Here is a 24,139-nt window from a genome sequence, read left to right as displayed (position 1 = left end):
GACAAACCTCACTTACACCTTTACTTGTAGTGCTGTCTCTCCAGAACAGCCCTAGAAGCGATACAGCTGCTGATGGAACCAAGGAATCTTAATAAGTATGTATGAGAACTGGTCATGCTAACACATACTTCCTACTTTGCAAGTATGAGAGGACCACTGTAACAGTAAAGGAAACACTTCCCAGCAATGTGCTTTGTGCTGCTTCAGCCAACCCTTAAACTCATAACACAGGCAGAGGTAATCTGACAGCAGAACAAATGCAGTCACCCAAAGGCAGAAACAGAACAGAAAGTTCAGAGAAAAATCAAAATGGTTTGCCACAGTTCTCCCTGCAGCTGCAGGCTGGGGAGGAAGGAAAGGCCGGGAGCAGAAAGGAAGAAGCAGTGCACCCACCCCAAACTTCTCTTAAAGAGCAAGCACGAGTGCTGCTGCAACAGCTCACTAGGAGAAGGAGGGCAGAAGGGTACAGCAGTCTCAAAGATCAGAACCAAATGTAGGGAAGCCTGTTATAAGCTCCACATCCTTCAGATGCAGACTTGATATTCTCAGTTCCTACTATCAAGCCCCTTACGCACAGCAGTGTATTTCACACATCTCTCTCTGAACTCTGCACTTAAAATCACCAGTCCCCATGACATGTCTTTTAATAGCAGCTTAGACCAACCCCAAGTCCTCAAGGAAAGGCTCAAATTTAGGCACCAGTACCATACACTTCTCTTAACTCTTCTCCATAAGCCGCCTCTTCTATGAGGAGAGTGTGACTTCAATGAATGATAGCTCGTTAACGTTATGGCCAGACACAGCCAAGTTTGCCAGCTGAAACTCTTAAGCAGAGCATACTTTAAGCACACAGATCAGAACAATTCAAATGGGCTTAAAGAAGGGTCTGGAATTTCCCGTCCATGTACACAAAATTCAATAATTCAATACTCAAAATACAAATAATTAGTATAGCTTTTAATTGGTGCAAGAAACCAGCTAAAGAGGAGAGGTCACTGCATACAGGCCACTGAAGGATAAAGTCTCTGAACTCCATTCAGTGCTGCATTCAGCAGAAAACAAGCAAGCCTCTGCTCAAAGCTGCTGAAGACTGAACTAAGGAACAAAGCAGTAAGAAAGGAAGTGTTTATAAACAGAGAACTGTGACAGACCCTGCACTAATACATGCTAATGCATTTGATGTTCCATGTCTGCCACTACATTATTTTTACCCATTGAAAGTGAATGTGCATGTAAAGGGTCAATTAAGTTCTCAGTGTGCAGATCCACATCTTCTGAGCATTAAACTCCTGAATTGATGCATCTTAAGAAGTTCTGTGCATATTCCTATTTTAAAGCTAAGACTGCTAACTAACTCTTCAAGGCACACATACTGCTAACAGCACAAGCATGCAGGCACTACTTGCTGCTCTCTCCCATTTGTCACACCTCTGTCTTCCTCAACCATGTCAGTTTTCATAAGCATTTTCTTCCTAACATGTCACTAGTACAGAATAGAACAAAGTCCCAACATCAAGGACTTCAAGGATTTCAATCTATCAGAGACTTCTCAATCTGGACCTTACTGTTCAGATTCAGCCAAACCTGCACACCTTGCCTGAAAAGCCCCAGCGTCTCAGTCAATCCTGAGGCTTGACAAAGAATCCTATTGTATCTTCGACCATAAATATGCCTACATCCCATGAAGGGGAAAAAATCTTTAGGGACACGTGCACTGGACTACCTGCAGCAGCATGGCAGCCATGTCCAGACAACAAGAAGGTCCAAAGCTGCTACCAGCTCATTGCTGCCTGAGCAATTTATTCACCTGGTAACTACAAACTCCTGTGATGGTCCCAAGCCCACAACTGCATCAAAACAGAGTGAGTGGGGGAAGAGAATTTAAGCTCTTCTCATCCCAGTATCAAGGGCTGCTTCCACACACTGCCAGTTAGCTCTACACAACATATCTGGATGGCAAATCTTGGCTTACTTTTCTCTAAAAAAAGGAAAAAACAAACAAACAAACCAAAAACACCATAACAGGAAGACTCCAGAGTTCTTGCTGGACCAAGATAGGACACTGCCACTCCCGCTGCAGGAAGTTCCCATAGAATGAGCCCTGCAGCAGCGCACAACACAACCTGCAAGCAGCCTGACATTCTATTCTCTACACTGTGGTTATTCTAGGAGCGAACAAAAATTCTAGGCATATTAATTCCTACCACGTAAGCATGTGCTTTGTATAAAATATGAATAGCTCACAGATGGAATGATAACAAGAACAAATTAACACTTCAAGTAAATAGCATTTCATCCAATATTCCTTTCCCCAACAACGAGACTACAGAGCAGCAGATGTACTGAGTTATTTGGGCAAAATAATTCATAGCTCCTCCACACCTATCACTTCAAGGAAAGTAAATTACAGATCAGGGACCGTTCCTTGCTCTAAGAACAACTCTGCTTAGATTCCCACAAAAAAATGTCTGAGCCAGGCAAAAGGCACCCCACTTGCTTAATGAGATAATTCACTTTACAGGACATAATCTGATTCTCTTTATCTCCACCGGTCAATATCTAAGTGTTTTGTAAACAAATGTAATCTATTTATTCCAGAATATTAAATTAACAACAAAAACAACAACAAACCAAACAAGCAGAACTCAAACATTTCCACAAGAGAAGACACTCATTAAAGCTACTCATATAGGGGTGCACAAATAGCACACAAGTGTTTTAACCACTGGTACAACATTTGTTTTGCATATCGGAATAGTAAGAGAATATTTTAAAGTTTAAAATTGTTTCACCTGATCTTTGTGGTAGTTTGATGCACCAAATTACAGAACACCGAGACCAAGGGACATTTCAAATCTCAAATGAAATGGTTTGCATTAGAAGAGACCTTAAAATCCCTCTGGTTCCACCCCGTGCCGCAGGCAGGGCTGCCCCTCACCAGCTCAGGCTGCCCAGAGCCCATCCAACCCAGCTTTGAGTGCTCCACAGATGGGGCACCCACAGCTCTGGGCAGCACTGCCAGTGCCCCTCTGACCTCCGAGTAAAGAATTCCCTCCTAACACCTTACCTACATCTCTTCTATTCTAGTTGAAAGCCATCACTCCTTGAGCTATCACTACACTCCTTAATAGTGTCCTTCTCCAGCTTTCCTCTTAGCAGTTTGGGTACTGGAAGGCCACAATAAGGTCTCCCTGGAGCCTTCTCTTCTCCAGGCTGAACAAGCCCAGTTCCCCCAGCCTGTCCTCACAGGAGGTGCTCCAGCCCTCCCAGTGATCGCGAGGCCTCCTCTGACAAACCAGCTGACAGCTCAGCCTTCCCTTTAATGAAAGAGAAAGCAGGAAGAGATAGAGGAGTCAACAAATGTCTAGGTTTAAGCTACTTTAGGACAATTTTAGACACGAGTGTTCATTCCAGATATGAAAAGCATTTCTGATCAATTTTGAGATAACATCAAAATTTGACACAGGAAAATGTTTGGTTTGTTCTATCTGTCCTATAGACTTCCTTGGGATGGCAGAAGTCAAGGCAAAAGAAAACAGTCTCTGTCCTGTATGGATGGAAGAGAAGCCAGAAGAGAGCCCAAGCAAAGCTGCTGCATGTATTCTTCCCTTCTCCTCCCTCCCTGTTACGAAGTCTTTTTTAGAATCCCTTACAACTTTGTTTTTAAGAACACAAGAATAGCGTTGTAGTTGAAGGAAGGGGATTTGCACACAACAGCAGAGTTACAAGACACACTGCTTTCAAGTTAGTGCAACTGTACCTACTTTACGTGAATTAAGTTACAAAAGTTTAAAGGCAAGCTCACTGGCCACCCACAGAGAGTACCTACACCTGCAGCTGGACAAGGCTTGGCACACTTCTTGAAAAACAACCTGAACTGCAGACTGCAGCTTCCCATGGAAGTTACTGGCCCTCTGAGGAGGGAGCAGTCATTATGTTTCAGGAGACAAAAAGCTAATCGGCGGCTACCAAACACAACTTCAGACAACTCTCCAACCCAGTGAGTCTCTATATCTCCCACAAGGATGATCTCAACTTAGAGAAGGCCCTGAATCACTACGCTAAAGTACATGATGCAGTGTGTACAGTCCGTGCTTCTGCACACACTTAATTGGTGCAGTGTAACTGGGGTACCACGAGTCCATGCCCACTAAACCACATCCTTAAGTGCCACATCTACCCTTTCCTTGAAAACATCCAGAAATGGTCAAACTCCTCCTAGAGCTGCTGTAGTCCTCAGCACTCCTGCACAGTTAAGGGTAGGATGTGAACTTCCAGCTGACGCACTTAAATGTTATCTTTCCTCCCAGCTGAAGGAGCAAAGCTGACCACATGCCTTAGTGTCGATTATTGGACTTCGTGCGTCCTGAACTCAACAACAACTTCTAGCCCACATCTTAATGTATCAGAGGCTATCAAAAGGGTAAGCGCAGATCTAAAGAGTGATCTGCGATCAAGGTGAGCCAGCCACTAGTTAGTCTGAAACAACCACTCATCCAGCAGAGTGCAGGGAAGCTCCTTCCTGAACAGGGATCACACCACGGGCTCTGCAGCGCGACGTGCCCCGCACAGTTCGGCAGCGGGAAGAGAACTGGCAAAGAAGGAAGGCCCGTGGGCAAACCCCGCCGTTCTGCACGACCTCCATGCCCGGGCGGGGACTGCAGACACGGGTTGCGCTCCCCCACCCCGCGCGCACGGGCCGGCAGCTCCCCGCACCGCGGCCACTCCCGCCCGCAGCCCCGGCCCAAATAAGGCAGTGCCGCCGCTCCCGCCCGCGCCGTCCCGCTACGCACACAGGCCGGGCACGTCCAGCATGTTGGAGATGCCGCGGTCGCACATGTCCACCTCGGGCTGGTTCTTCTCCCGGCTCTCCTCCACGATCTTCTTCAGCGACTTGGACATGGCCTGGACGGGACACGTACAGACACAGACACACCGTCACAAGGGCGGTCCCCGCTCGGCACAACGATACTGACCGCGGGCCTCCTCCCGCCCCGCGTCCCCGCGCACTGCCCCGACCCGCCACCACGAGACCCCACCCCGACTCACGGCGCGGCGCTGGGTCGAGGCGGTCGAGGCGGTGGCGGCGGCGGCTGGGCGGGGCCCCGCAGCTGCACGCCTCCAGCCCGGCCCTCCCCTGAGCCGAGCCCCTCCCGCGCGCAGGCGCGCTGCCGCCCTGCCCAGGAAGCGGAGTCCGCTCCGAGTTTCCGGAGAGCGGTCCGCTCGCTGGGGGCGTTTCCAATCGCAGTCCTCAAAGGTGTCGAGCCAATCAGTGCGCGTTCTCGTTACCGACTCGCTGACCATTGGCTGAGAGAGCTAGAGGATGTGGTTCGCCGGCCAATAAGCGCGAACCGTATCTGTGAGCGGGAACTTCAGGCCGCAGCCGCTGGAATCCCTTGTACGCCTTGAGGTGTGGCGCATGCGCGGTGATGCTGTCTGATGGCTGCAGGCGCCCCTGAGCGGGGCAGGGTTGGGGATGTCCTGCTTGTTGTCATTCCTCACACATAGAGGCTCAAAGCAATTAACGACTCCGTCTCTAAAATTACCCAGAGCTTGGACGCACACTGGGAACCATAGCCTTTCCACAAAAAACAAGGATAAGCGGGAAGGTGTCTTAACCAGCAAATCACAGAATCATCACGGTTGAAAAAGAGATAATTTAGTCCAAACATCACCATATTCCCACTGTGCCCACCCACCACGTCCGTCAGTGCCACAGCTACACGTTTCTTGAACGCCCCCAGGGACAGTGACTCCAGCACCTCTTCGTGCAGCCTGTGCCAGCGCCTCACCGCTCTTTCTGAGAACGTTTTCCTCATATCTAGCCTGAAATGTTGGTTTAGCATTGCTATGTGTATAATTTTAGCTTTTCCTTTCTAAGAAATGGGTGTTTTATCTCTGAGGTGCAGTACCACATTTATCACGAGATGGCGCTCGCTGCACGGAGTCGCTTCCCGAAGGGCTGCCTTGGGACAGCCTGGCAGGACTCTGCTGTCCCAAGGATACCAGCAAACTGTGCGCACGAGCCCGTGCCACTCTCCTGTGTGAGCAAAAGCCCTATTGCCAGCAGTCAGGGAGCTCGATGTTCACTGTTCTCTTATACAGGACGTTCACAGCCTTAGCCAGATTAATTGCCCATAGGTACATGTCTTAGGATAACTGGTTAAAGTAGGTGAGCCCTGTTGCAAGGATAGGCAGCTCCCTCCCTGCACTCCTTCCCAGCACCCAGCACTGAGCTTTGCCTCCTGCTTGTTCTACTGTCCTTCCCAGCTGCTCTGGTAACTGCTGGCTCTGCTGATGGGAAGCAGTAAAGGAAGGGGACGGTCCAACACTGCCTTTCCTGTGGCTGTCTGAGGTAATTGTAACTAAGGAAATCATAGAATCATTGAGTGTCTTGTGTTGGAAAAGACATTAAAATCCATCCAGCCACATTCCATGGGCAGGGCTGCCCCCACCAGCTCAGTCTGCCCAGGGCCCCAGCCAGCCCAGCCTTGAGTGCCTCCAGGGATGGGGCGCCACAGCTCTGGGCAGCACTGCCGTGCCTCACCATCCCAAGGAAAGAATTTACACCTGAAATCTAACCTAAATCTGCCCTCCTTTAGTTTCAAGCCATTCCTCTTTGTCCTATTATGAATTATTATTCTATTTGTTTCTTTTTCTCCAAAAACCAGTACATTCTAATTTGGGGTTAGTATATTACAACAGCAACATGCATCTGCAAAAACAGTTATCCACTGCTAGGCACTGCTGCTAAAAATGTATCTGCCAAAATTAGACTAATTATGTGTGATAATTGACACAATGTTTATTTGCTGATCTTCACCTTATTAAAGCAAACTACTATACTTTGGCCTCTATTTCTGCTATCAGCTATTATCATTTTAAACATCATTTATTAGCAACCCTGTGTTGTTGCTATTGTTTTTATTATGAATGGCAGTCAGTGCTACTAATTTTTATTACATTTCCCTTTAATCAGGACTGCCAAATAGTTCTGTGGTATTAGTTTGGCAGCTGACAGAAAAATAATCACACAAAATATCTTAATTCTGGTGCCTAGGACACTTATCTCGAATTACTCTGGGAAACTGAGACATCTCCTTTGCTTTATGAGCCAGCTGAAAACACTTTTGCAGTCAAAATGCTTTGAATATTTAACTAAAATTGGTGAATGTTTTAAATTGAACAGCACTGTGTTGTTTTTTTTAGCATTGTAGTTGTATATATTCTCTCTCCTTTAGTTCAAGTGACTATAGCTCAAATGAACTCATTCTGTTATTCCTTCTCATTGTTTATAAAGAATAGCCCCACCACATATTCAGAAATGCTGTCATGGATGTTTTAGTGCTTAACTTTCAAACCTTAGTCTTTGAAGTCCTTACCGTTCACATATAACTGTCACCTAAAATATACTTATTTAAATAAGAATAAGTAGATATAACAATGTCTAGAAAATTTACACATAAGTAAAAAAAAAAAATAATCTGACTCTATAAAGTCATAGCATGGACATTGATTATCTGTACTATGCATTTATAGTGGAGAGATTTGTAGCCATGCAGGTTTTACAAGACAGAGATACAGTATTCACAACTATAGAATGATCTATAAACCAGTCAGCAACATGCAGAGACATAAAAGCATATTCCTGGTACCATATTCCTGGTAGCATTGTGAAACAAAGCCATAATCATATTAATCATATATCATATTTTATCTTCTGAACTGTACATTGCAAATAGCAGACCTTTTCCAGAAGTTTACATGTTTAGTTGTTCCAGTTCGCTTTTGCCATGCAATCATTTTAAAGTGTTTTAAATTACTCCTTACCTTCCAAGAGAGAAACATGGCTCGAAAACAGCTCTCTCCTTTAAAGACCTTCACTTTAATAGCTCTGCAGTGGTATTTTTCTTGTGGTTGCTCACATAAGATTCTAGAGGACAACAGTGAGTTACTTTCTTCCCGTTTTTTGTTGTTGTTGTTGTTGTTGTTTTTAAAGAATGGGTTTGATAATTTACTCTAATTTTAGACTTTGACTATTTTTGGCAAGAGTCAGTTGGGCCAGATCAATTGAACCTTGTACCAGCAGCTTCATTCAGCAGTCTTCGTGGGCATTAATTATCTGCTGGACTTTCAGTTTTTTACAGAAGCTCATGCATATTATTCACATGTAAATACAATTATGTAGAAGTGTAGCTGTAATGTTTAAAGACATACCACGCATTACTTATTGTTAGATTTTAAAAAATATATTAATCTTACAGATTTCTTCTTCTCTCCTTCGTGGTGTTCTTCAGATTTTCTTCTTTCTGCAGAAATTCAGTGATTCCATAAATTTTGTTTGGCATTATCACCAAAATTCATACCAAGATCAGTATTTATCTGTATCAAAAAATTATCTGAAAGCATTCCAGCTGCCTGAAAGTGACATATGATTTTTCTCTTAGTGAAATCTGTTTTTATGAAGTACAGATTTTAACACAGTGCTCAGTTTAACTGCAGCCCTCCCTATGGAGCTTAGGGCCAAAGGCTGCACTGCCAAAACTGGCCTCCCAGCAATCATAGCCAAATACTCTGCAACAACCAAAAGCTTTGGCAGGCCAGCATGGGGTCAGGGGTCTCCTCAGGGGAACAAACTGTGTGTCAGTAAACTGTATGTCAAGTGACCAAGGTCAACTGCAAAAAACCACTAATGAACTTAATTAATTAAAAGTAGGTACAGATTTCTATTAAGTACGTTGGACTGTCATACTCTTGGCAAGACCAAGGTTCAGCCTGTCAGAGAACTCATTGTCCACATGGGAAAGGAATGTACTGCAAAACTTGGCCAGTCTTGCAGCAGGAGAAAGCTGCCTGGGTGAGATGTGCTCTTCTCCTCCACCGACAGCTTCCAGATGAGCAGAGCTGCAGGCTGCCGAAGTGCAAAAACACAATGTTCTTGCCTAAAATCTGACGCTGGTGTCACCACCCATCCAGCAGCAAGAGCCAGCAACCACATCTGCCCTGTCCCAACTGCACCAAATCCACCATGATTCATCAGAGGGTCAAAAGTACGATGGATGCACATGAAGTTCCACGATACAGTCACCCCCTAGAAAAAATAAACTCTTTCCTGATCTCTGCAGACAACCAGCTGAAGCCGTGCTTAACTGTACATTGTCTTATGAATTGTTATATTTAGAGCTTATTTGGTAGTTTTATCTTCAGACAGCTCAGATGAATTTGTTTTCTTAGCTGCCCTTTTATAGGTTTTTAATAAACTTTATGGACAGAGATTGTATTATTTCTTGATTTCTAATATGAAATCAAGTATTGAAAAACACTTGGGACACTTAATTTTGCTCTTTTGTGTCTTCCCCCATTAGAGGAACTTTATGGTCTGCCTGCGGCTCAAGAGAACACAGCAGTTTCCTAGTTTGATCCAAATAAAGATATTTCACCTTTTTCCATGTTATATTTTGACATGTTAGCAGGTGTATCACCTGTACCTAAGCTAGATTTTTCTTCATGATTAGAAGGCTCTAAACCCATGTCTTACATCTCACTTACTTGGCCAGTGGGAGTTCACAGATATCACTCTTTCATACATTACCAGATAATTTCAGAATGTTGAGTATCTTGAGTTTTATATCATGTCATCTGCATTTTTGCCCTTTTTTGTTTTGTTTTCTGCTTTGTCTTTTAACTAGGATGGCTCCCCAGCTATTACAAAGTTTGGTATTTTTGTGGAATTAGGCTTTTTTTTACATTCACCGGGAAATCCTCTAAGAACTTCCAGAGTTTGTTAGAACTGCCATTAACATTTCCATTGTAACTTATAATCAATTATTGCAACGATCTCTTTAAGAAATTAAGTTCCATGAGTGAACCAGTGCTCTCTGTATATCCCAAAAGCATTTGTGACATAAGATGTGAGTCAGCCTGGGGAGAGAGCAAACTAGCGTTAGTAAAAAGCCAATCAATGGTTTGGTATCTTCCCTATTCTGAAATTGCATCCATTTTTAAAATGTCTAGAATTGCCCACAAGTTGTCTAGGAAGGTGATACTTTTGCCAAAAGTCTAACAAGTTTTTTATAAATTCAGTTATAGATTTTGAGGTCTAAATATCTAACATGGTAAATATAGTGACAGATGTGAAGTTCTTCAGCTCTTTAGCTTGTGTGTGTAAATGGCTATAGGACAGGGGCCATTTTTTAGCAAAGGCTGATTTTATTCTAGTTTGAATAAAGTTAGCTATGATTTAGCTAACAAAAAGATTTGAAAACTTTTAGATAATACCAAGATCCTGGGAAAAGGCAATCACAGCTATGATTTAGCTAACGTAGTTGGAATTGGTGATCCTAAAGGTCTCTTCCAACATAAATGATTCCACGATTCTGTGATTTTCAGAAATGGTTGGAACAGAGACATGAACTACAGAACTAATTGAAGATAACTTTGTACCTTAGCTCAACAACTTCATGTTGAATATTTTAAGGTTTTTCCTGGCTAATTAACTTCTCATAGCATTAATTGTAAATTTTCTTTTTGCACATTTACAAAAGCATTTGAAATGATATAGAGGAATATAATAAAATACGTTTCAAAACTAGTTTATTTTCAGTATGAGAGGTCACGTTTTTGACAGAATTTTGAAATTCGTAACAGCTGTACTTACAGTAATTTTCAAAAGGCCTTACTTCAGTCACAAGTATCATAACGGGGTTTCAAATGTATTTTATGATCTAAAGTCTCTTCTGCATAGCAAGGAACAGTAATATATTTATCCTAAGGGACATTCTAGCTTGTCCAGCTCAACCGGAATCCTGACGGTAAAGTCACATACTCAGCATGAAATTTTACATAGACTTGATGTGATGTAGCAGTGAATGGAGCAATGTTTGTATCCTAAAATTAAAGACAAAAAGATTTGAAAAGTTTTAGATAATACCAAGATCCTGTGAAAAAGCCAATCACAGTGCTACAGGTGGGGTACAAATTCAGTCATTGATTGGAAGAGATCTCATGTCTATGCTAGGTACTGCTGTCACGTTTCTCTCATAGAGTGTCAAGAACATTTTAATCACAAATACAGCAACTGAATTCAGAGAGAAAAAAAAAAAGGCTTGACGATGCCACTGTTACCCGCTAGATGTCGCTGTAAGGTCTGTAGTGAAAGGCTACTAAGATGCCACAGAAGCCTTATGCATTCACCTGCGCTCGTTTGTATACAATTCAAAGCCAAAATTATGGAAGCAATCTTAAATACGGTGCAGTAAAACTAATTTTAGCCAATTACAGGGTCATAGGCATAAGGGAATACATACCATCCCACAGTATGGCCCAGCCTGAGGATAGCTGGTATCTGGCCCGTTGTAAAGGATCAAGTAGTTGCTACTGCAATCCCCTGGGTCATCAATGCTGATGAAATTGAAGTTCACTGTGACAATTCGTCCCTTGGGCGCAGTAATGGCCCACTCACAGTCAGTGTTGTTCCAGTAAGTTGCAGGGTATCTGGGACTAGCAAACGTGCCAGTGCTGCCGTATAATGTTCCTCCACATCCTGGAAATGGAGATGCTTAATAAGCTGAGGAGACGTAGTTTCACAAGACAGTGTAGTATGTTAGTACAATTTTACTAGTAGCACTGAAAAACGGAGAGACATTGTGAGCTGGAACAGTGAATACAGGTAAGAGCACTTTTCCAACGAGACAAAGTGAGGCTCTAGCTTCAGCAGCCTGACATTATGGAAGGATCATCATACATCACTGGATGTTGCTAGATGCTAAAAATCAACTCAGAAACCATATTTTTGTAGGTGAAGTTAGGATTGTCTTTTTTTTTTCTCCATCTGCTTCATCAACTCTTTCCTACCCTGAACTTCATTTGCCCCTTCCTTACCAAATCACCCAATATTGTAAGATTATTCTGCAGTGCTTTTCTGCAGACCGTAAGCCCTCTTCAGTAACTTAATGTCAAGAGCAAATTGTTATCCAGCTATTCACTCCCATTTCATACACCATTTATGAATAGGTATATTGTACAACCACTATACAGCATTTTAGCTAAATTATTTTCTTGGAGAAAATGTCACTCCTCTTCAGGCTCAGCAGCATCTGGATCTTAGGACCTATCACAACTGAGCTATTAATGAAGTAGACTGAGTCACCACCACCACCATTACCACCATCACCATCTCAAGATAGATATTCCTGATGTTTTCTGCCTCTCAGTGAAACATGTACATCACCAGTTTAAGAGTACTGCATCCTCTGAGGTTGCTAAACTCAAAACTAGAAAACAGGGTCAGTTATGTCCTTGGGAAAGCTTTAGGTCTTGATGAGTCAGGGCCCTAAATGAGCAGGCTGGATTCCACCTGTCTGTGTTTTCCTTCCGTACAGTGTTGGTTAATGAAATCACTTTGTTATAGTCTTACCACTTGATGATGATGTCCAAGTAATTTCATATCCATCATGAGCCCCAGAAATATCACTCTTGAAACGAAGGAAAACAACATGATTTTGAGGGAAGATTGGACTGGGCACAATGTTTCCACAGAACCTGCCAAGCAGTGGTGATTGCATATTACTCCCATTTCTGACCTGCAAGGGACACAAAAAAACATTGCCAACATCAAATCCCCATGCCAATTATACACAACTACAATTATGCAGTGATGCAAGCACAGTGCAAATTATATAATAGACTTGCTTGCACACTATAATTACCATTTAATACTTCTATTTTTCCTGCTATATTCTTGCAGAGAAGAAAAAAGACACTATTAATTAGACTGTCTGAGCTTTATGAGCAATTGCACAGAACAAGTATCATCTGCAACTGGTAGCTAAATTTTATGGTGTGGTACATACTAATTGGCTAGTAGCTAAGATGTGCTCTTGAAATTCAAATCCATGTTTTACTTTTCATAAGAAAAGTTAATATTCCAGATGAAAAGATTAATACTTTACTCCACAGATCACTCTTTTCCCTGGTCACATTAAGACACAGCTCATATTACCTACCTCAGATTTAATCTGATGCTTTTTTTGAGCTCCAATAATAGTGGAGTTTGGATTCATTTCTTGAGATAGTAAAAAGGATATTAAAGGAGAATTAATAATGATTCTCCCACAGACATTGGATTTTTGTCATTTGACAAAATGTAGGAAATACTTGAACAAGCATGAAAGGAAAGAGTAAAGACTGTGCAGGAGGATATATTTTTTCCTGCAACAAAGGACTTTTGCAAGTATCCTGCACTTGTTACTAGATCTCTTTTTTTCCCTCAAGAAAAAGGGAAAAATATCTCTTTTTAAGAAAAATATCAATTACACAGAATTTGATGCTGGAATGAAAGTACTCAGATTTATGCCTTTCTGTTCATGCACAAATGTTAATATTAGGTAAAAACTACCCAGCTTGCTCTGTAATTGGGTAACTCAACAAGAGTTAATTAAAGATAAGTTTTCTGATAGCAAAACTATTTATTCATTGGTCTTAAACTTCATATAATGTATGTTTAACTTCTTACTACATACTTGAGTATCTTTTGCCATAAAATTTTAACAATATGGTAGTTCCTAATGTCAGTTCAGATCATACTTCAGTCAACCCTGTTAATGTCCTTCATCACATTTTGACTCAGGCTCACACACACACACACCGTCTTAATACCTCTAGAAAGTCATGTGAACAGTGGATGCTGTCCTCCAAACTGAAAGCATGGAAAAAGAGAGAAATCGTGTGATTCAAGGGAGCTTGCAGAACGATAGAACAATCCATATTATTGGGGTGACGACCAGGCCAGCCAGGGCTCTTCAGGTAACCAAATGGCTGGTTATACTCTCTGCTGCAACCTAGAGAAAGAAAATTAAAATAATGTAGGCCTTGCAGGTCTTTGTATTGCTCTCACTGCATGGAATCAACAAAAAGAACTGCAGATTTTTTATAACAGTGGATTTTCTTGACATTTCTTCAAGCTTACCTGTAGCTTGATAGGTAAATCTGACTCCATTATTAATCCTGTATTCATCTGATTTGAAAGTCACGATGGCAGTGCGATCATGAGAATAAAATTCAGGGACTGGCAAAGTCTCAGTGCCACAGAATCTATGGGCTGATCCTTGGCTGTGCTAGAATTCAACATGTCACAAACTTCTAAGTAGTAATACAACACTTTTCTACTTATCAAACTCTAGATAAACAATTCTTTTAGCATTTATAGATCAGTTAAGGCAATCGCATTTGATAGCTCTCAAGGAAATCACTTATTAATATCTCAATGCTATATGTTCAGTTATGATGTGAAGCAAATCCAGTGTAACAAGTATTTTCACGACAAAGTGAAAAACAGGCAAAGATGATTTGGAATAATGTAATGCAGTGGACATAAACAGTTGTGTTTCTTAAGTGCTTTTTTTTTTTTTTCCCCCTCTAGTGCTTCCTACAAACATTCTTCCTGGCATGAATAGTGATTTTATTATGGTTGTTGGATGGAAGGACGTATATTTAGTCTATGAAAGATTGTTATTGGTCTGTAGGTTCGGGTGTTAAACCTAGCAGCTCTGCTAGTTGGTGCAACTGTGAATAATTATAAAATACTTACCAGGTTAAATTCAGTCTAAGTGTGCTTCCATGAAATCAGTGTAAGTGGGGCATAATGCTTAACGTTGTGGATGTAACCTTGGCATGAATCATCAACTAATCTATTACCAAACAATGTGTTTTTCTCCTCTTTCCAAAGAGTGAGGAGTGCTGAATGCAAATGGGGCATGATATGGATCATAAATTTCTTACCATTGGTAAGTCCTGGAGCTGAAGGTAGTTCTGAGAACAGTCCTGGCTGGAATGGAGGTGGAAGGTCTCTACCACCACCTTGACCTGCTGCTGCGGAGGGGCATCAATGACCCAAGTACAGAGGGTAAATGGTGGATATTCACTGGGGAAGTTAGGAGACGTTGCAGTTAGGGAGGTAGAAGTTGCATTATATGTTCCTCCGCATAATCCTGTTTAAAAAGAGAATAATAAATGCATCATACACTGCATCAATCTGAGGAATGATGTTTATTTATTAAACAAAACTACTCTGGACAATATACTCCTGTATTTACCTATTACACTCGAGATGGAAAAAAAAATAAGTAGAACACATTCTAATGTTGTATCAATGCATTATAAAAAACAGATAAATGTTTATTTGTAATATCGGTGTTAACAGCTCATGATAGGGTGTTCCTGCTTTGCACTCCTGACTTGACATTCACCCCACAACCAGCCAAGACCAAAGACAGTTATACAGGGGGACCAGCAGAGCTGCTTTCAGCTTGCTTATTAGATGCTGTGTATTGCTGTACCAGGGACTATCTTTGCAATTGCCTGGGCCCTGTACCTGGAACAAAACTTAATAACTTATTATTTTAATAATAAATACTTCCACAAAAGAGTCACAACAATATATAGATGCATAAATATATACTTACGATCCACTGTGGTGTAGGTAACATTGAAACCCTCTCTTTGCACAGAATTGTCTGTGATAAATTTCACAGTCAAGGAATTACTGGTAGAAAGAAAAGGAGCTGGCACTGTAGATCCACAGAATGTGCCAACCAAGTTGGCATTTTCATTGCCTCCATCATAAAGCTAGAATAAGAAAAGCATATAACTCACTAATAGTTTAGGAAAAACAAAGAAATAGAAATAAAGTTTTCTGACCTCTCCTGGCATTACAATTTCTCTTACTTGAAAGCACTTTAGGCACTCTTGTGCTTTAACAGGATGTTCCTGATGACTACAATTATTCACTGCCATATTAACTAATTCTGCAGGATAGTGAAAATCTCATTACGGAACACTCTGGTCCTGTCTTAGCAAATCCATCAAAAATGTATTCTATTTTAATTTGGAGTACTGTGTTCTTTTTTAGATGGAATCTCTAAGCACTTTTCTATGATAAAGGTTGATTTTATTCACCAAAATGTAGAATTCATTCTTCACATAACTGAAAATTTCTAATGCTCAACACTCTAACACCCCTTGGTACATATTATTTTGCGGCATTTTACCAACTCTCTTATGTTTTATAACAACCTCCAGAAAAGTAGCTTCAAAATTTTATAAATTAAAGTCTTTTCAAGCAATTTGGGAACATAGTGAGTGCTCATCATTACTTCCAAAGTGATTGTGTTTTGTTCTGCTTCTATTCTGTGAATTCAATACTCAGGTAGTTAGTACAGTAGTACAGGTAGTGTAAGAACAGAAGCTTGCGTACATAACAACATTAAAATACTGGTTTCCAAAAATGCAGGATGTCATCTGTAGTCATTATCTAACCTATCAAAGAACTATAATTATATCAAGCAACTTAATTTCTTCATAAGGTAATTTTCTATTAATTAAGTTTCAGTCATATGGAGAGGATAATGGATTGTAATTCTCAGATAGTTTTTTGTTAAAACACGCAGCTATCTTACTTTGACATAATCGTATTGGCAGGTCTGAGCAACATGAGCTTCCAGCACGAATGATGTGAAGGTAAGGTTGATCAGCTTGTTTACAGGTGCAGTTATGACCCACACACAGTCCAGATTTCTCTCATATCTTCTAGTCACATTGGAAACTGGGGAGCCAAAACTGTAAGCTGAATATGTCAAGTAGCCACCACAGCCATCTTGAGGTCCTGTAGAAGAAGCAGAAGCTTTTTAAAAGCCACTCCTGGCATTCATCTAATCTTCAGAAATTTCATGTCAAGATAACAGCTTTTTTTGTGCTGCAGCATTTTACTATCCTCTCTCACAATTACTAATTGAATTATTAAAAGAATTTTAACAGAAACAGCATTAGGCACCACTATCGATTTGAAAAGATAGCAACATATTTTTAAAAAAGGACGAGCTTAAGACAGAGGACAGAATCAAGTAGAACCGTGGTTAGAAGACTTTTTTAATGTAATTCCTACCTGCTAGTACGAACAGTTGGACAGTAGGGGGCACTGACTGGTTGCCTTTGAATAGCTGGTTAAAAACTAAGTTACTTGTTTTTATAATACATCTTCAATGATGTGGGATCGAATTTTGCAGTCTCACCCTGAGGCCCAGACTCATATTCAGGAATCTATCTAAAAGTGAGTTATTTCTGGGAGTGTTTCACTTTGTGGGAGCTTAGAACCCCTCAGAAAAGCAGGCTCTTTTCATTTTGATACTGCATTCAGAGCTAAGTCCCTAACCCCAGCTCCTCACTGCCAACAGCTGAACCCTACAGTGATTTCAGTCACACTGAAATAAATGACCTTTTGGACAAAACCCATTAACAGAAGACCAGAACCCTCTTATTGTGTCTAATTACACACAAGCAAAAATACAGACTATCCAAAGGGATTTTTTTAAATGACTTTTTTCTTCTGCAGTTTGATTTCCAGAAGCAGAGCTGGGTTAGGAACTTGTCAGTTTGTTTACCGTATGCTTCCTTCCCCAGTCTCTGTGGGGTTTCCTGGCCATTTATTTAGCACAGGAATTCAAACGAAGTATGGTTTGTAATCTTACTTGTGAGTCTGAGAAAGAGTGTTTGTAAACTGCACGGGGTGAAGGTTAACTGCAAGCAGTCTGATGTCTCCTGCAGTGATCCCTTTTGGAAGAATTACATTATCAAAAGTAGCTACAGCTGTGGATAAGCAATATGAACATCGCTGGAGAATTCCATCTGTGTGTGTAAAATCTGCCTGCCTGGCTGACGTGCAGCGACTTAACCTTGACCCACTGATATATTTCCAGTCACATAAAACTGCACACTATTTAAGCCATAATGTTACAAAAGATCCCTCTGGTGTAAAATCAGCATCCAAATACCAGGATTGCATCAGCAACCAAGGGCTGGAGACAGCCCTGTCTTGCCAGACTGCAATAGTTAAACCAGAGTGACTAAGGATAAACGTCGTCCTGCTCTACTAACCAAAGCCGGAAAGTCTCCACCCTAAAAAGAAGATTGCTTAAACCAAAATCTTGATGACAAGAGATTTAAGCTTTCGCTATAGCTAAAAATGAACAGAAGAGACTGATTACAAAGTGAAAAAATCAGGAATTAATAGTCTGCCATCCAATTTTGTGGGCTGTTCCAGCAGTGCAGTTGGAAACTTGGAAAAGTGGTACTGTTAATTCCCATGCTGCTGCAGAATCTGAGAGCAACAGTGGGAGAATCATGATCAATAAATCACGTTCACGTTCTCACAGATATCCTTAGGAAGGAGTAAAATGTCAGACAGGAGGGTGCCTGGGCCCTAAGAATGCAGTTTCATTGTATTTTTCTCTGGATTCACCCTTTTACATGATTTATTTAGTCCTCCCGAAGCAGCCTTGTTGGAGCAGCTTCCTGCTCAGCACAGTACTAAGCATACCATTAAGCATACAATCATTTGGCATAGGTCGTACTCTGTCCCTCCAGCCCTGCAATATTGAATCTTTAGTGGCATATGGGTCAGACTGTCTTACAAAGCCGACCTTCACCCTTTTCATGGTTGGAGTTGCAAACATGTCAGCCAGAACATTGCAACAGGAATCAGAGAACTGCCACAGAGCAGTGCAACAGGAAAGCTGTCAGTGCTGCTGGATTGCCCCTTTTTGGGGTACCAAACACCTGGACCTTTTCAATGATGCCCTTCATGGCTAGCTGTGCAAGTATAAAGACATCTCAAAAAAATAAACACAGAGGTAAACCATATGTATACAGCACATATAAAGGACCTGATAGAGAAACAAGCCAAGACAGAGAAACAAGTCAAAACCTCATTGTAAGAAAATGAATTCTATTTGGTATAGCCAATAACAGCATCTCAGGGAAGATAAATAACTAAAAGTATAATTTATGGTTAATAAAAATGAGGTTTCATCATTGGCTTTCACAATCCTCCTCAGCCAGGAGTGAGTCACGTGGCTACAAGATGGTACATTATGAATAATGTCTGGAGTGAAAGCTGACCAGATAGCACGTAGCCCTGCAACCAACCAAATAAAGGGAGCCCTTGCTGAGCATCTGTCTTGGTGTTTTTCATTACTAATCAGCTATACATCAGATTGCAACCACTAGAAGTTACAGAACAGTGAATGTGTGCATAGCTGGGGAACACTTGCAAGTAAAAGGAGAACTAATTCTTACAAGAGAAATCCAATTGCACGTCATTTTAGTGATGTTGCATCTCAGTGTTTTAAAAATCATTACCACTCCCACACAGAAGGCCAACTAATTGCCATCCTGCATCCTCGTGATCATTGATGGAATGATTTTCACTGTTGGCTAACATAGCCAGAACAAAACACAGCTAAAATTTAGGCAAAAGCCAGGACAGAAATATGTTAATCGTTTAGAACAGCCTCTTTGTATTAAAAGTTAAATGTGATAAAAAATAATGAGAAATGTACCTTGCAGAACAATTTTTGAGGAACCAGATGGACGACTGTTTTGTTTCAGTCTCTGGTTTATTATTTAAAAATCTAGGGTCATCATAAATCAGATTGCAATCCTGTCCTCCTCATACACGGCTTGCCAGAGAACACAAATTATCAGAACTAGGACACATACTGTCATCATTAATTGCTTTTGGTGGGATGCGTTAATGAAACTAAAAGGCTGAGGAACCATTCAGGAAAGAAGGGACTGAAGATTCCCTATGGCAAATAAAAATAATTACAGCAGAGAGCAAGCACATGTTGCTCGAAGAGTTATATCCCCTAGACACAGAGTCAAGATGAAGATGAATCTTTGAAGCTGTATACCTTTGAAGCATAGCCAGGGGTGAGGTTTGCTTGTACAGGTACGGATGCAATGAAAGGGAGCCTGCTGAACAGTTTTACCTCTATTGGAAACAGCTAAACCAATGACATTTCAGAAAAAGCTAACGCTGTTCTTCTCTTCTTACTAAATGAATGCCACGTGCATCAAAAGACAGCAGAATTCAAATAGCCCTCCTAGTTTGCTGGAATGGTAATGAAAACCATTCCTAGATTTCTGAATCACGTTTGATTTCAACTAAAAGGATGAGAACTCTGAAAAATCAGAATAAGCAATGATAACTCAAGTCTGATGTTTCATTCCTAACAGGTTTTATTTTCAGTGCAGAGGTGTGGCTGGACTGTGGCTGTAGTAATCAGTTCATAGCTCAGTAGGATTATGCCTTCAAACACTAAGAACTATGTAAGACTGGAGGGAGGAGTTGTACTGCAATTCTTCATCTAAGCTGATACTATGGTTAAATCTTCACAAGCTGGGATTTTGAGGTCAGTGGTGTGTTTGGCAGTCACTGTACAGGCCCCATGACTTTGTGCAGGCAGCCAGCCTGTTGGCAAGGCCAGGCTCAGCACAAGGCTTCCACTCCTTCCAGATCTCAGCATCACCTTCAAACAGAAAGGTTTTTCACTGATTTGATAGCATAGCAGTACTACCTGCAGGGACATACATTCAAGACTGCAAAGCCCCCACCTCTTGCTTCAGCAAGATTTCACAAATGCATTCAGATTAAATTGATACTGCAAGGTTTTAGACTTTTTAGCTCACCCCAGATATGAGCCCAGCCACGTTCCGTGCAAGCCCACCCTAGTTCTGCAACACAGTAATGTATGTACCACCCTAACCATTTCCTCAGTGTTTGCCTGGAGACCAGATGCAGACAGGCTGTCTGGCCTCAGTTTTACATTTGCTAATATTGCATTAATGTATTTGTTGGCATTACAGCTGCCCAGGCATTAGCAGATCTTTCTTGCAGTATGAACCAGAAATGTCTCCTTGTTCTTTGTTTGTATGCATGAGAGTATACATTTTCAGCTGAAGAAATGTATACTTACATTACATTGACTTACACCTGAGTGCCTTTATCTGAATCCCATCATCTTTTAACCTTTAGTTGCTACACAGTTACTTTTGCTCACTGCATCCAAAATAAATTTTCACCTCATTTTTCAGATCACTCAGAAATTTCCTATTTAAATGTCCACCTTTCTTCTTGTTAGTCCAGTTTAAGTCTGTGAACTGCTTCTACTTACTTTGCTTTGGGAGAAGAAATGTTACAGACACTAAATAACGGACATTTCAGAGAGGCATATGTAGACTGTCCCTAAGTTCAACAGATGTATTTTTTGCAGAAGGGCTGAAGAGACTGCAAATACTTTCTAAATTGAGACAAATTTCAACCCAGTACATACTGATGCATATTTTTAACAGAGATTTGAGCCACAAAATACATTTAGAAACAGTCCAGGGATTGTGATTATCTTCTGAACAGATATTCTGAGCTTTTTATGGATGTTGATATTTTCACTATAATAGACTATAATAGGATCAAAAGAAGATATTATTAGCCACGACTGAGTCACTGTTTTAATAGAATAAGCTAATCATAGTTAAGTCATGACAATGTCATGAACCTGAAACATGTAATATATGTGTAATATAACTGGTAGAACAGTGTGAATCAAACGCCCAAAGAAAGACTTCCTAGAAGACCTGTGAGTTGCACACAGTTAGCTTCTCAGCTGGCCTCCGTAGCACTGGGCTCCGAGGCCAGATTGAGTACCTCCAGATAGATTTCTGGAAACCAGTCCTAACGGGCTGTGACATCTGTGCCAATCACTGCTTCTTTCCAAAGGCATGAGAAAATGCACTGAATTCAGCAGCATCATCTGCATGCCGCAGTCAAGGACACATTCTTCTAAGATTTTTTTTTGTAGGAGGGAGAAAAATTCCCAATGAGCCTGAGAGTTGGCTGCACAGCTCTTTCCCACCTGCCAGGCAGTCACTGCTGCTGTCAGTGCAGGTCACTGGTGCCAGTGGCAGCAGGTGCCGCAATTATTTATGTAAATCAGTACAAGAAATTACTACTGCTGGTTCAAGAATTTAGAAACAAACCACAAAACAAATACATAACCCCTCCCTATGCAGCAGGATGACCAACCAACATTCTACATTTTTTGCTGCCCATTCAAAAATGTTCTTTTTTTTTTTTTTCCTAGCAATCTTTAACAACTCAAATGAAATCAGTGAGAACTGTACATGCTGAGCACTCATGGAAATCTGCACCCAGAAACAGAATACAGAGTAAGCCAAGGTTTTGGGTTGCAAGACAAAAATGGATTCAGACCTATACTAAGCAAAATTTGTTGTTGATAAAATAGCATAAAAGTACTGTGAAAAAAACTACTGGGTCTATTTTTTTAAAAAGCACATTTTAACTTCATTAGGGGAAAGCATAAGAGTAAACCCATTAGTGTCAGACACTTAGTGTACAGTGTTCCAAACAGGAAACAAGTAATTTAATACACAGTTAATAGCATAAAGGAAGGCAGACACCTCCAAGTAATTTATCAAGTAAGTTACAGAACACTTGGTCAGGAAGAAAAGCATATAGTTAATCTACAATACACATGCTAGATAATTTATGTGAGTTACCTAATCAATACATTTTTCTAATACATGAAATGAGAAGACTCTTTTTAAGAATATTTTTCTTCTACGCTCTACTGGCTTGTGATTTTTTTTTTTCCTATGTAAAAATAACCAATAGTCTGAAATGCTCATTTGAATAAAAAGGACTAAGGGATCCTTGAGGGAAATATTAAGCCAAAAGAGGACAATGAGACTATGAGCAGGCTACCAGTCTGCCTTGCAGAGGATGGGGTATTTAAGGACTTCTCTTGCATTCCAGCAGCCTGATGGTTGCCAAGGGGTTTGGAGGCATTTCTTTTGCCCTAGAGCATACATCATGAGTTTTCTCATTGTTGCCACCTTATTCTTCTTGCCTGTCTATATCCATCTGTTTTTCCTTGACTTGTGTTTAAATCACAAACTCTGACAGCAGATTGCTGCTTTATTCTGTCTGTGCAGGGTGTAGTGCAGTGGAGTTGTGGCCATTATCTGGTAAGCTCCAAGATAATGCATACAAGTTGTGGCATTAGCATTAATGAAGTACAACATGTTGCTTTTTAACAAAATTTAAATGTGAATTCCTCCTGTTTGCTTAAAAGAGATTGCATAGAAAAGGGGAGAGGAGGGATCTGACTACAGCTTTTAGCTAAACAGGATCTAGGGCTGCAGAGAAAAGGAAGGCAATCTTTCTAACCTTCTCCACACAACCTTCCCCAGCAATGCCAGCTCTGTTTTCCTTCTGCCTGTTTGATGAAAGCTCAGGAAGAGCCTTCTGGCCCAACTCACATATCTAACCATGTGTGACATTGCTTCTTGCGAATTCTTGTGGCTTTCTCAAACAACCTTAGTGAGCAGACCTGCCTTTCAGAAACTTTTTATACCCTTCTTTGATGGTTTAGAACGTGCTATATTTTTTGTTACTGAGACAACAGGGCTACGTACAAAAGTACATAGGCACCAATACAATTCTTAAAAGGGGTTGCTGATTCTTTAAATTAAAAAACAAGACAAAGATCCACACAAAATCTTAGAATTCTTCTTTGCCTTGATATCATATGCCTTAGAGTGATCACAGACTGGGGTGAGAGGGCCACCCCACTGCTGGATGGGAATAGGCAGAAGCTCTATTTATCACCAAAGCACAAACTCACAGCAGGCATGGCTGAGGTGTGTGCAGACTCTGTCCCTGCCAGCTAGGGTCAGATGAGAACATCAGGTCTCCTCTTAGAGCTGTAGAGATAATCAGGAGATCTTTGGTCAAGTCACAGGCTCAGAATATGCAGACCTCACTTTTAGGGAAGAGATCTTAGCTCTTCTTACTGCACAGAGACATCCCAAGTAACCAAATGCCTTAAGCTGGTATTGATTTATCTTTTCTTATCCTTTTATTGATTGCCTGGAGGAGCACACATTCACTGTGGAAAGGAAGTATAATTCTCATTTTACAGACTGCAAACAAAGGCAGCAGAAAGGTCAGTAAGGTGAGTCTTTCTTTCCACTGTTATAACGCTCAGAGCAGGCTGAGATGCTCCAGTCAGCCCCAGTTCACCAGCTCAGCTTGAGAGCACATCTGGCATGCTGGTTGTGAAATGTGCATTCAGCAATATACTGCAAAGCATATGGAGTAGCATGGTGAAAGCAATTTTCATGTTTAACTCCTTGAACGCCTGGTTACTATAGATCTTGCTAGACTTCTTTAGTTTCCTATTTCATCTTCTTTCTCCCTCTCCAATGGCTAAAAGAATGTCTCCTT

General features: G+C 41.1%; 2 protein-coding genes across 5 annotated transcripts in view; both read right to left on the bottom strand.

The window, feature by feature from the left end:
• RSU1 (Ras suppressor protein 1) overlaps positions 1–7,863 on the bottom strand; it is a 97,581-nt gene extending 89,718 nt beyond the window's left edge. For 2 of the 3 annotated variants that reach the window (XR_014884224.1, XM_085227337.1), the window contains exons 1-2: positions 5,050–5,206; positions 4,794–4,905 (exon numbers count right to left, since the gene is read on the bottom strand). Coding sequence is in view for 2 of the 3 variants with exons in the window: in XM_085227337.1 (XP_085083463.1) it covers positions 4,794–4,902 (109 nt within the window). In the remaining variant the exon portion in view is untranslated. Of the gene's footprint in view, positions 1–4,793; positions 4,906–5,049; positions 5,207–7,830 lie in introns of those variants that run through there. The other variant, XM_085227338.1, reaches the window with a different exon arrangement.
• Positions 7,864–8,007: 144 nt separating this feature from the next.
• CUBN (cubilin) overlaps positions 8,008–24,139 on the bottom strand; it is a 134,799-nt gene continuing 118,667 nt past the window's right edge. The window contains exons 60-68 of one of the 2 annotated variants that reach the window (XR_014884223.1): positions 16,455–16,660; positions 15,462–15,624; positions 14,779–14,987; positions 13,967–14,114; positions 13,657–13,838; positions 12,416–12,581; positions 11,307–11,542; positions 10,658–10,887; positions 8,008–9,921 (exon numbers count right to left, since the gene is read on the bottom strand). Coding sequence is in view for 1 of the 2 variants with exons in the window: in XM_085227335.1 (XP_085083461.1) it covers positions 10,780–10,887; positions 11,307–11,542; positions 12,416–12,581; positions 13,657–13,838; positions 13,967–14,114; positions 14,779–14,987; positions 15,462–15,624; positions 16,455–16,660 (1,418 nt within the window). In the remaining variant the exon portion in view is untranslated. Of the gene's footprint in view, positions 9,922–10,576; positions 10,888–11,306; positions 11,543–12,415; positions 12,582–13,656; positions 13,839–13,966; positions 14,115–14,778; positions 14,988–15,461; positions 15,625–16,454; positions 16,661–24,139 lie in introns of those variants that run through there. The other variant, XM_085227335.1, reaches the window with a different exon arrangement.

This window comes from Meleagris gallopavo, chromosome 6, assembly GCF_905368555.1.
Source record: "Meleagris gallopavo chromosome 6, MGAL_WU_HG_1.1, whole genome shotgun sequence".
Taxonomy (NCBI): Eukaryota; Metazoa; Chordata; class Aves; order Galliformes; family Phasianidae; genus Meleagris; species Meleagris gallopavo.
The sequence above is the reverse complement of the archived record's forward strand: the minus strand, read 5'-3'. Positions and strand labels throughout refer to the sequence as shown.